The sequence below is a fragment of the Giraffa tippelskirchi genome, chromosome 5 (assembly GCF_054371585.1).
Source record: "Giraffa tippelskirchi isolate mGirTip1 chromosome 5, T2T-mGirTip1v1.2.pri, whole genome shotgun sequence".
Taxonomy (NCBI): Eukaryota; Metazoa; Chordata; class Mammalia; order Artiodactyla; family Giraffidae; genus Giraffa; species Giraffa tippelskirchi.
Window position 1 is genome coordinate 137,033,846 of NC_137279.1, and position 13,703 is coordinate 137,047,548.

At 38.0% G+C, this 13,703-nt stretch overlaps 1 protein-coding gene across 1 annotated transcript in view; it reads left to right on the top strand.

The window, feature by feature from the left end:
* TTLL7 (tubulin tyrosine ligase like 7) overlaps window positions 1-13,038 on the top strand; it is a 201,875-nt gene extending 188,837 nt beyond the window's left edge. The window contains exon 21 of the mRNA XM_081490151.1: window positions 12,282-13,038. Coding sequence (XP_081346277.1) covers window positions 12,282-12,366 — 85 coding nt within the window. The 3' untranslated portion in view covers window positions 12,367-13,038. The remainder of the gene's footprint in view (window positions 1-12,281) is intronic.
* Window positions 13,039-13,703: the final 665 nt, after the last annotated feature.

The window sequence follows — 13,703 nt, forward strand, 5'->3', positions numbered from 1 at the left end:
GAAAATCTAGAAATGACTGGCCTATAGATAGTTTGAAAGTGGAGAAGGGCATAATAGCTACCCTTACGTATCTGAAAGCCCTTGGGAAAAGAGGACTAGTCATTAATCATTTGATTAAACTGTGGAAAATTCTGAAAGAGATTGGAATATCAGACCACCTGACCTGCCTCTTGAGAAACCTGTATGCAGGTCAGGAAGCAACAGTTAGAACTGGGCATGGAACAACAGACTGCTTCCAAATAGGAAAAGGAGTAAGTCATGGCTGTATATTGTCACCCTGCTTATTTAACTTATATGCCTAGTACATCATTAGAAATGCTGGGCTGGAGGAAGCACAAGCTGGAATCAAGATTGCTGGGAGAAATATCAATAACCTCAGATATGTAGATGATATCATCCTTATGGAAGAAAGTGAAGAAGAACTAAAGAGCCTCTTGATGAAAGTGAAAGAGGAGAGTGGAAAAGTTGGTTTAAAGCTCAACATTCAGAAAGCTAAGATCATGGCATCCGGTCCCATCACTTCATGGCAAATAGATGGGGAAACAATGGAAGCAGTGACAGACTTTATTTTGGGGGGGCTCCAAAATCACTGCAGATGGTGACTGCAGGCATGAAATTTAAAGATCCTTACTCCTTGAAAGGAAAGTTATTACCAACCTAGACAGTATATTAAAAAGCAGAGACATTACTTTGCCAACAAAGGTCCGTCTAGTCAAGGCTATGGTTTTTCCAGTAGTCAGGTATGGATGTGAGAGTTGGACTATAAAGAAAGCTGAGCACAGAAGAATTGATGCTTTTGAACTGTGGTGTTGGAGAAGACTCTTGAGAGTCCCTTGGACTGCAAGGAGATACAACCAGTCCATCCTAAAGGAAATCAATCCTGAATATTCACTGGAAGGACTGATGTTGAAGTTGAAACTCCAATACTTTGGCCACCTGATGAGAAGAGCTGACTCATTTGAAAAGACCCTGATGCTGGGAAAGATTGAGGGCAGGAGGAGAAGGGGATGATAGAGGATGAGATGGTTAGATGGCATCACTGACTCAATGGACATGAATTTGAGTAAACTCCGGGAGTTGGTCGATGGACAGGGAGGCCTGGCGTGCTGCGGTTCATGGGGTTGCAAAGGGTTGGACACGACCGAGCGACTGAACTGAACTGAATTGAATTAAAGTTGGTACCAATGAATGTAAATCTATACACGTTTTAGTACATTTTGAGTCAAAGCAAGAAAAGTTATATATGATTCAAATCTTTAATTATGTGGCTTTATGGCTGCACTATTCTGCTCAATATAGACATCTGTTAAAGTTACTATATGCATGTTGGCCTGGCAGGGCATCCTGCCCCACAACAGTGTTTGATGGGCACCACCTGCGCATTCCTTATGTGACTCTTCTTTTTCTTTGTTTTGAAATGATAGATCCATTTTGGATGTGCTAATTCTTTCAATTTAGGTTATTGGCAATTCCTATGACATATTGAGCTCAGATCCCATCCATTTAAGTAAACTTGATATTTGTCCCTTTGTTTTGAGAAGAGTAACTCTATTTTCAACTTTGAGACTTTTCAAAGAATCTTTAACTCTTTTTTTTTTTTTTCTGTTTCACATACATACCTGAGCTTCACTGGTCCCTTAAGCCCAAACATTTTGTCTTCATCTTTATATGAAATGGCACCTATATCAGCACATCCAACTACCATATAATCCTCAAAGCCTAAGCCCAATTAGCTGAAGCTTTTGTTAATGAAGACAGGCTTTCTCTGGGTGCATCCAATTGACATTTGGGTTTTAATTGAGGTATACTCAGGACAAAGTTAAAAGTTTGTCAAAAGAATCAAGAAAAAGCCACAGACTGGGAGAAGGTATTTGCAAAAGGTATATCTGATATAGGACTGTTATCCAACATATATTTAAAAACTCTTAACACTGAACAACTAGAAAACAATTTAAAAATGTGCCAAAGACCTTAGCAGGCACCTCGCCAAAGAAGACATTCAGATCACAAACAAGCATATAAAAAATGCTCCACATATCATCAGGGAAATATAAATTAAAATAACCACAAGATACCACTATACACCTATCAGAATGGCCAAAATCTAGAACACTGACAACAATGAATGCTCTCAAGAATGTGGGGCAACAAGAACTCATTCATTCTTAGCTGGAATGCAAAATGGCACAGCCACTTTAGAACAGTTTGGTGGTTAATTACAAAACTAAACACACTCTTACCATATGATCCAGCAATTGCTCTCCTTAATATTTACCCGGAGTATGACAATTTATGTTCACACCTAAGCCCATACACGGATGTTCATAGTAGCAGCTTTATTTATAACTATCAAAACTTGGAAGCAACCAACATGCCCTTCAATAGGTTAATGAATAAAACTGCCGTATATCCAGATAATGAAATACTATTTAGCACTAAAAAGAAATGAGCTACCAAAGCCATCAGAAGACATGGAGGAACCTTGAACGTATAATACCAAGTGAAAAGAACTAATCTGAAAGGCTATATACTGTATGATCCCTACTGTATGGTATTCTGGAAAAGGCACAGTTATAGAGACAGTAAAGATATCAATGGTTTCCAGGGGTTGGGGTTGGGGGAAGGATGAATAGGTGGAGCACAGAGGATTTTTAGGGCCCTGAAACTTCTCTGTGTGATACTATAGTGATAGATACATGTCATTACACATCTGTCCAAACCCATAGAATGTACACCACCAATAGCGAACCCTAATGTAAACTATGAATTTTGGGTGATTATAATGTGTTAATGTAGGTCCATCAATTGTAACAAATGTACCTCTTTGAAGAGTGATGCTGATATGGGGGAGGGTGTATGGAAGTCTCTGTACCTTCCTCTTATTTTTGTTGTGAAATTAAAAACCTCTTTTTTAAAAAAAAAAGTCTTTAAAAATCTGAAAAAAAAATATTATAAGTTGGCTACTGACTCAATGGACATGAATTTGAGCAAACTCCAGGAGACAGTGAAGAACAGGGAAGCCTGGAGTGCTGCAGTCCATGGAGTTACAAAGAGTTGAACACGATTTAGTGACTGAACAACAATACAATACCCTATAAAAAGTTGATCCCAAAGTGATGTGTCATTATTCAGGAGTATTTCCAGACAGAATGTTAAAAATTCACCAGTATTTAAGATGATGTGTTATACTGGACATGGTACAGTGAATAAATAGATTTGCAATTTCTTGAGGGTCAAGCTGGGTCAGATTGATTTTTTTTTTTCTCTTGCAGTATGTTTGTCTGAAAAGCCAGATATGCTAGACCTACTTTTGCTAATGATTTTTTCCATTACCTAATTGGCCTGTAATTGGCCTGCTGTTTATTAGGGGATGTACAATATGAGATAGTATCAAGTTGTGAATTTCTACATAAGAACTAACATACTTACTGACTCTAGGTTCTCCTCATATAGCTAAAGAACAGATTCTCGATTTTGTCACATCATTTAAAGAGAATATGAAGTGTCACTTGACAAATGGTTAGTCTCTTAGATACAGGGGATTTAGCTATATGTTTAGGTTAGGGGATTTAGCTATATGTTTATACAGGGGATTTAGGTATATGTCCAAATAACATCTACTTAAAATGCCGAAACTATGAATTTTAATCTTAGAAACATAAAATATTCAGGCATGCGAGTGCATGGATACTGTTTTAGTCATACAAGGGATCCACTATAAAGAGAAAATAAGAAGAGATAATAATTCTGTGCTGTGCTTAGTAGCCCACTCGTGTCTGACTCTTTGCAACCCTGTGGACTGTAGCCTGCAAGGCTCCTCTGTCCATGGGGATTCTCCAGGCAAGAATCTGGAGTGGGTTTCCCTGCCCTCCTCCAGGGGATCTTTCTAACCCAGGGATCGAACCCAGGTCTCCTGCACTGCAGATGGATTCTTTACTATCTGAGCCACTAAGGAAGTCCAGCTGAGACAGTAGTGAGAATATGTCAAATAACATGTCAAATCATGAAGTTCAGTTCCAGAGAGAACTGAGTTAGAATCTTATCTTCACTCTATTTTATTAGCTGGATAATCTTGTATAAGATGCTTAAGTTTCATTGTCATTGCCTATAGAATAAGAATAAAAAGTAGTATTTCTATCATATTTTGTATCAATAAAATGTCAGTGATGTTGCTTTAAGAAAGATGTGGAAATTGTTCCTTTGAGTAGCAGTCTTCTTGCTGTCCCTTCTTAATATCTCTTCACTAAGGTGTTTACTGGATGGAACAAGATGTTGACTGTTTTCAAGTTTCAGACATGCGGATATCCCCTAAAATGAGAATAGCAGGCCTCCCATTCTAAAAATTGTCTCCCAAAACCCTTGCAGATCATACTAAGAGGTGGCCAAACTACGTGTAAGAGTTTTCTACACCATTCCACCCCTATCCCACCTAAAACCAAATTAAATAAGAGTAGAGTTGCCAGATATAACTTGGGACATTCAGTTAAACTTGAATTTCAAATAATGAATCATTTATTTAGCATAAACATGTTCCAAATATTTCACAAAGGACAAATATTGGATGGAGTGTACTAACTAATCCTAAATAATTATTCATTGATTATCTGAAACTTAAATTTAACTAAGCAGTTGACATTTTTATTTGTCAAATCCAGCAACTCTAATAAAAGCCATTTATTCTCTTGATATATACTGATAACCCTGCCCACAAGCATGTCCAAACCTTAGTTATGCTGATTTATCCATGAGAAAATGTCTATAACCCTTCTGTATTGTAAACCACAGTAGAAACAAACTTTCATTCCTTAGCTGGAAAAAAAAAAAGAGATGACAAAACTAGCCCTTCCATTTATGTGAAAAAGTCAAGAAGAATAATTTGAGAAGTTGTCAGCTTAGAGGACAATGCTTTCTTGGGGCACCTACATCTCGCAGCCACCAGATCATATGAAGGGAGAGCTAAGGAAGCCACTTAAATTTGTACGTGGGGCTGGAAAAAAGGGAGAGAGGCTTGCATCTTCTCTCCAGGTGGCCTTCTGTGTGTGAAGAGGATTTGCTGATGTGAATAAAGGAAAAAGGAATTGGCAAGAGATGAGAATGGAAATATTGCCTACAGCTTCACCACTGTCTGGCCTAAGAGGGTTCTATGAGAGTCTTCCTCTTGGACCCTGTGGGAGCAAGCTGGGCTTGAACCATCTGGCCAGGATGCTGACCAAGTGCTGGAAGAAGTGACACCAGTAGCAAGAGGGCTGTGATGAGTTGTACCAGGTGCCAATAAAGAGAGAAGGTCTGAGAAAATCATGGCAGAGAACAACTCGCCTACAAGAAAGTATGAGGCAGGGACTGAGCCTTCTGGTGTCCAGATTGATCAATACACCACTTACATTTGCTTTCCATGAGATTCTTATCTGCAGTCACAACAGGATCACAATAATAGTGAAAAACAATAATCTGTGACTTAGCACCTCCCACTGAAGTCACTGGAACCCTAGTTTCCCCAAGTACTTCCTATTGATGAAAGAAGTACCTGTGTTTTCTTGTCAAGTTCTTCTATGCTGCTGACCTCCAGTATTGTTATTTCTGATCTCACACTCTCAGCAATGGCCACAATGCTTTCAGGTACCTGCAGTGTTATCTTCTGCTATTTTCTTCTTTTTTAAAAAATCTTTTTAAAATTGAAGTATGGTTGATTTACAATGTTGTGTTGGTTTCAGGTGTACAGCACAGTGATTCAGTTATGCATATACATGTATCCATTCTTTTTCAGGTTCTTTTCTCATCTAGATTATTACAGAATATTGAGTAGAATTTCCAATGCTATAGTGTAGCATATATATATATATATATATATTAATATGTGTATTAATCCCATCCTCTTCTGCTATTTTAAAATGGTTTAGTTCCAGTTGTCCTTCAGTCTTGCACAAAGAAGAAGTCTTGTGCAAGACTTGCACTTTAATTTCTTGGGCTTCAAAATCACTGCAGGTGGTGACTGCTTGCTCCTTGGAAGAAAAGCTATGACAAACCTAGACAGCATATTAAAAAACAGAGACATTACTTTGCCAACACAGGTCCATAGAGTCAAAGCCGTGGTTTCTCAGCGGTCATGTATGAATGTGAGAGTTGGGCCATAAAGAAACTGAGCGCCAAAAAATTGATGTTTTTGAAATGTGGTGTTGGAGAAGATTCTTGAGAGTCCCTTTGACAGCAAGGAGATCAAACCAGTCAATTCTAAAGGAAATCAGTCCTGAATATTCATTGGAAAGACTGATACTGAGGCTGAAGCTCCAATATTTTGACCACCTGATGCGAAGGACTGACACTGGAAAATACCCTGATGCTGGGAAAGATTGAGGGCAGGAAGAGAAGGGAGCGACAGAGGATGTGATGGTTTGATGGCATCACCGACTCGATGGCCATGAGCTTGAGCAAGCTCTCGGAGTTGGTGATGGACAGGGAGGCCTGGCGTGCTACAGTCCATGGGGTCGCAAAGAGTTGGACGTGACTAAACGACTGTACCGAACTGAACTTGCAATTAGAAGGGTGAAAATACTCTCTTTTCTCTCTTGCTTAGTTCTTTGCTCATCTCTGGTGGCTTGATCTTCCATGTGACTCAATATTTATAATCATTTTCCTTTAAGGTTATGTTGCTGCTGCTGCTGCTGCTAAGTCGCTTCAGTCGTGTCCGACTCTGTGCGACCCCATAGACGGCAGCCCACCAGGCTCCGCCATCCCTGGGATTCTCTAGGCAAGAATACTGGAGTGGGTTGCCATTTAATGTTACTGGAATGCAAAAGTAGAAAGTCAAGAGATACCTGGAGTAACAGGCAAAATTGGCCTTGGAGTAAGAAATGAAGCAGGGCAAAGGCTAACAGAGTTTTGCCAAGAGAATGCACTGGTTATAGCAAACACCCTCTTCCAACAACACAAGAAAAGACTCTACACATGGATTTCACCAGATGGTCAATACCAAAATCAGATTGATTATATTATTTGCAGCCAAAGATGGAGAAGTTCTATACAGTCAGCAAAAACAAGACCGGGGGCTGACTGTGGCTCAGATCATGAACTCCTTATTGCTAAATTCAGATTTAGATTGAAGAAAGTAGGGAAAACCACTAAACCATTCAGGTATGACCTAAATCAAATCCCTTACAACCATACAGTGGAAGTAAGGAATAGATTCAAGGGATTAGATCTGATAGACAGAGTGCCTGATGAACTATGGACAGAGGTTCGTGACATTGTACAGGAGGCAGAGATCAAGACCATCCCCAAGGAAAAGAAATGCAAAGAGGCAAAATGATTTTCTGAGGAGGCCTTATAAATAGCTGAGAATAGAAGAGAAGCGAAAGGCAAAGGAGAAAAGGAAAGATATACCCATTTGAATGCAGAGTTCCAAAGAATAGCAAGGGGAGATACGAAAGCCTTCTTCAGTGATCAATGCAAAGAAATAAAGGAAAACAGAATAGGAAAGGCTAGAGATCTCTTCAAGAAAATTAGAGATACCAAGGGAACATTTCCTGCAAAGATGGGTACAATAAAGGACAGAAATGGTATGGACCTGACAGAAGCAGAAGATATTAAGAAGAGGTGGCAAGAATACAGAGAAAACTATACAAAAAAGATCTTCATGACCCAGATAACCATGATGGTGTGATCACTCACCTAGAACTACACATCCTGGAATTCGAAGTCAAGTGGGCCTTAAGAAGCACCACTATGAACAAAACTAGTGGAGGTAATAGAATTTCAGTTGAGCTATTTCAAACTCTAAAAGATGATGCTGTTACAGTGCTGCACTCAATATGCCAGCAAATTTGGAAAACTTAACAGTGGTCACAGGACTGGAAAATGTCAGTTTTCATTCCAATCCCAAAGAAAGGCAATGCCAAAGAATGCTCAAACTACTGCACTATTGCACTTGTCTTACATGCTAGCAAAGTAATGCTCAAAATTCTCCAAGCCAGACTTCAACAGTACGTGAACCATGAACTTCCAGATGTTCAAGCTGGATTTAGAAAAGCCAGGGGAATCAGAGATTGCCAACATCCATTGGATCATCAAAAAAGCAAGAGAATACCAGAAAAACATCTACTTCTGCTTTATTGACTATGCCAAAGCCTTTGACTGTGTGGATCACAACAAACTCTGGAAAATTCTGAAAGAGATGGGAATACCAGACCACCTGACCTGCCTCCTGAGAAATCTGTATGCAGGTCAAGAAGCAACAGTTAGAACTGGACATGGAACAACAGACTGGTTCCAAATCGGAAAAGGAGTAAGTCAAGGCTGTATTTTGTCACCTTGCTTATTTAAATTATATGAAAGTGTAAATCATGAGAAATGCTTGACTGGATGAAGCACAAACTGAAATCAAGATTTCTGGGAGAAATATCAATAACCTCAGATATGCAGATGATACCACCCTTATGGCAGAAAGTGAAGAAGAACTAAAGAGCCTCTTGATGAAAGTGAAAGAGGAGAGTGAAAAAGATGGCTTAAAGCTCAACGTTCAGAAAACTAAGATCATGGCATCTGGTCCCATCACTTCATGGGAAATAGTTGGGGAAACAGTGGAAACAGTGGCTGACTTTATTTTTTGGGGCTCCAAAATCACTGCTGATGGTGATTGCAGCCAAGAAATTAAAAGATGCTTGTTCCTTGAAAGAAAAGCTATGACCAACCTAGACAGCATATTAAAAAGCAGAGACATTACTTTGCCAACAAAGGTCCATCTAGTCAAAGCTATGGTTTTTCCAGTAGTCATGTATTGATGTAAGAGTTGGACTATAAAGAAAGCTGAGAGAATTGATGCTTTTGAACTGTGGTGTTGAAGAAGACTCTGCAAGGAGTTCCAACCAGTCCATACTAAAGGAAATCAGTCCTGAATATTCATTGGAAGGACTGATGCTGAAGCTGAAACTCCTATACTTTGGCGACCTGATGCAGAGAACTGTCTCATTGGAAAGACCTTGATGCTGGGAAAGACTGAAGGCGGGAGGATGGGGACGACAGAGGATGAGATGGTTGGATGGTATCACCTACTCGATGGACATGAGTTTGATTAAGCTCTGGGAGTTGGTGATGGACAGGGAAGCCTGGCGTGCTGCAGTCCATGGGGTCTCAAAGAGTCGGACATGACTGAGTGACTGAACTGAACTGAATGTCAGTGTTACCAAACTGAGAGGTACTTAAAGTGATTCATCTTCTGTGACCTCCCCGCCCCCCAACTGCATTCCTGGGTCAGGTGATTAACTTCCACCTTCTCTTCTTAGGAGGGATTGTTTCCACCATCAGACCATAAGCATCATCCACTTCATTTTTTCACTGTGTCTATCCAGGTGCACTGCTTGGGGTCCATTGGAAGTCTCATTACTGGCGAGTTCAGGATGTCAGTCCTCTCAGTTATGTGGCAATCTCAGTATTTCGAAGGCTTTTTTGACACCTTGCACCTTCTTGCAAATGAGACCTGCTTGGCCTTCCTTGCCAGCTTTTGGGGCAAGGAAAACTCACTGAACTCTACTGTGTATATTCAGTTAAATCTTTGTTTTGGTACCCCCTCAGAGAGCTAACAGTTTGTGCTAATGGAGAAAATTTCTGAAGAAAACGTAGTGTGTTCATAGCATTTCAAAAATATTCTATCAGTTTATTTTCTCTGATGAATCATATGTTCATAACTGAGCTTTACCATGTTGGCAAATCTCAAAGCTTTGCTTTCCAACTGCTTTGAAAAATGCTTAAAGGTACAAGTGATTGCTAACAATCATACATAATATTTTGCAATATAATGTTATTAATAGTTCCGAGCTTAATAAAAGGGAAAGGGCCAAGCAAAAAATGTTTGACCAAAAATAGGGAAATTGAGCATTTGACAAGATTTGTTTTCAAGCTTTTTGTGGGGAGATTTAAATAAATCCTAAGTACTCCAACTTTTGAGGCTTAAGTGTACCTTAGTTAGTTTTAAGATTTTTTTTTTTTTTTTAAATCTGGTAAATGGGAGTGTAAAGAAAGTCCCTCCCAGTTTCTGGACATGATGAAGTCTTCCCTCTCAGGTTCATGGAAGGTTATGCCATTAAACCTGTGAAAGATGCTTCCATACTAATTATACTGCTTAAAAACTGTCTCCAGTGCTTGAGATTTTTAAAGACAATGACAGCATTTTCAGGATTCAACCATTTTGAGATCAAAGTCCACAACCAGGGTCAGTCTAATTTGAGCTTAGCAATCAAAGATTCACTCCCCAACTATAAATTTCACTTTCCTGTTGTAGAACCCCCAGGAGTATATCTGTCAAAAATGGAACATTTAGATTAATTGGGGCTTTGTGATAGCATCTGGCCCAGAAGGACCTAATCACCCCAGGTATGTGTGGATTGTCCTTTGGAAGACCTTCAGGCATAGTGGTTCCAAAAGCTTCTTCAATTCTTTTCACCATCTAAATGTCCTGTGCCCTTTCTTAATATTTTTTCTTCTAGTGAAGATATGGAACAGCTGGTCCATATTTGTATAAAAAGTTTAAATTTATGATTATCTTATCCCTTCCATACTCTATTAAAAATGAGAGCCTAATTTCTTTATTTAAAATATTCCTTAATTAAAAAATGAAATCCCAGCTCCTTATACATTTAGTAAAACTTGTTACTTATTGAACCCTTGGGGAACACAATGTTTTGAAAAATGACATTTGTTGCTTAATAAAGTTTCAAGTCTCTTTGAAATGAACAGTTATTAAGCAGAGCAGTTTGCTTGCAAGAGGACCGTCTTCATGGAGACATAGGTAGATGTGAACATGTGGCCATTTTCCAGAAGCTGTATTTTCTCAGGGTGGGCTCAGAGATCTTAAATGACATTCCATTTATACTGTCATCCCCAGGCTCCCAAATTCAACAAAAAAAAAATACAAGGTATGACTCTGTATTTAATTAATGCTTTGGAACTGGTCAATCCTGATATATGAGAATTAATTTAACTAACAGTGAAATACTGAAAGGCCAATTAGAATAACAATAAAGTCATATCAAACACTTCTAAACTGTCACAATATTTAATAATTTTGTAGTTGCTTCATGTATGGGTGAGATTTTAAAAGTCAAATTTTGGTTTATAATAACTACACATTCACAGCTGTGCAAACTGGCTTTCCTCTTCTTTCTCAATTTATGACCATTCAGTGAGAAGAATTTTATTTAATATCTAGAGACATTTTAATAAAAGCCTTCAGCTTTTATGTCCTTTCTTCAAATATTTAACAGATGACCATGTATCACTCTTGATTCTTAAAGAGACAGCTTGCTTCAGGTATATGAAAAACACAAACTTAATGTAAAACAGCAATGTGTATTTCTTGGCCAGAGGCTGAGGACAGAAAAAAGCTTGCAGTCACATTAATGGTGGACTTCTGTTCTTTTAACAGAATTTTCCTGTATCTAGCAATACAGTGAAAGCAGCTGTATAACTTATTGAGTGGTTCTTACATGTTGATCATGGTAATAAGTCTGTACCAGTATTTCACAACTGTAGGAAATAGCTGTTGCCTTTTCTACTTAGTTCTATTAAATCATTAAACTTCCAGAGGAAAAGTGCCCTGTCCAAGGTCATTTGTTTAATAAGTTGCTGAGCTAAGGTTTGAACCCAAGCTATCTGACTCCAAAGTCATGCTTTGTTAAGCCACCTGATTGCACTTCATTTCGCACTAGAGAAACATATCAGCTGTTCACTCCTTGAGGTCTTTAAAAATCTCTGTTTTTCCATTTTAAAACCACAAAGTCATGTGCAGGTAGTTTAAAAGAATGTTGAGCTCAGCCATCCTTAATGTCAAGACCTTGTCTTTTCTGGGAAGTTTAGTCTGGTCACTAGTGTTTCAGAGATGCATATTAGTTGCAGCAATTATATTTCTCCATGAACAGAGCTCAGAGAACAATACCCAGCTCTAAAGCTGTGTTTTTCTTTTAAACAATGATTTGTTTTATTTTTATTTATTTGGCTGCACCAGGCGTTAGTTGTGGCAGGTGGGATCTTTAGTCTTCATTGTGGCACGTGGGACCTTTACTTGCAGCATGTGGGATTTAGTTCCCTGACCAGGGATCAACTCGAGCCCCGTGAACTGGGAGCATGGAGTCTTAGATACTAGAGCACCAGGGAAGTTCCTGTTTTTTCTTTTTTTATTAAGACTGACTTTTCCACTTATTAAAAAAATGTTGAGCCTTTACCTAATATATGCAGAATTGACCTGTCTATCTTAAGTTGACCTTTGTTCATGAATTTCATTTGTCTTTTCCCAGAAGGACCTGCTCCTTGAACAATTTGAATGGTTATGATGACATATGGTCATTTCACATAACTCCAATGTGTTGGAAGATGACTTGAAGATGGGGTGCTTCAAATATCTTGCCTGTCTAAAACACTTTCTCTTTCTTTTCCTGTGTGTGTGACCAAAAACACTTAAGTCCTGTGATTCATACCAACTGCTACTCTGGGTTAGAACCATATATTTAGCTTATCATGTCTATGGTTTGCTATCCAGAAAGTTCTTGCGCTCTTTGAATAATGTAATCAAAACAAAAATAGATAAGTTAGAAGTTATTTTATAATATCCACAGTCCTATTACTAGATACTCTGTGTATCAGAAACTACCTTCATTGCTTATAAAATTTTGAAATTTTAAAGTTCAATATATTGTATGATTAGGATTGCCTGTAATTTAAATTAATGTTGAATTCACAAAATTAAAGCTCCCTACTTTTTTCTAAATCTGGCAGTTCAATTTACAAATAGTTCTTGTTACAAATTTAAATTTTTAAATAACTAAGAAGCATAACTTTGAGGGGGGTATTGGCTAAGTGTTTAATTAGCTAATTTCTCTTTAAATAGACTCATTTACAAACTTGGTTTTAAACTCAGCTATAAATGTAATATATTCAGTTTTCTTTTTAAGCACTTGAGGTGCTTTACCAGATAAGTTTAAGCCTCTAATGAGCAAAACTGTCTTGAGAATTCAAATATGTCATTTCAGTCTAATAAACTGTTAAACTTACAAATATAGTAATTCTCTTAAACGTTCTAATTCTGTTTACAAACTTAATCAAAAATCTTACACCTCAACTTGAAATCACAAGTCAATTACATGCTTGAAATTGGAATCACAAGGCTAATCTGTCAGACTGTCTCCTATGCTGGTTTTAAACCATTGCAAACACTTTAAATACTGAATGTACAGATTGTTGCAATGATGAAACATTTGTTCTTGAACTTCACACAAAAGTATTAATACTTCATCATCTTCATAATTAATTCTAAACCATCCTGGATTTGGAAAAACACTTACTAAGGGAATAGTTTTTTCATCTCAGGTGTGGAATCAGGCTTTGCATATTCAGAGTTATTCTTTTCATCTCAAATATGGACACCTGGAACCCATTTTAGTTGTTGCTATGAAAACAGAACTTCAAGTTACTTTCTTCGGATGAGGTTGTTGTATAACCCATATTTCCTGGGTTCAAGATATGTTTTATCTAATTGCCTCAGCTGATCTGTTTAGGATACCAGCCTGTAATACATTCAACCAGGGTGTAACTACTTGCCAAAACTTTGCTCTTTATTTTCTAAATTTCCTGATTAAATTATGGATCCTTCCTGCCTCTTTGAGCCACAATAGCTATATTTTAATAATGTTTAATGATATTTTAATAACATTTATTGGATT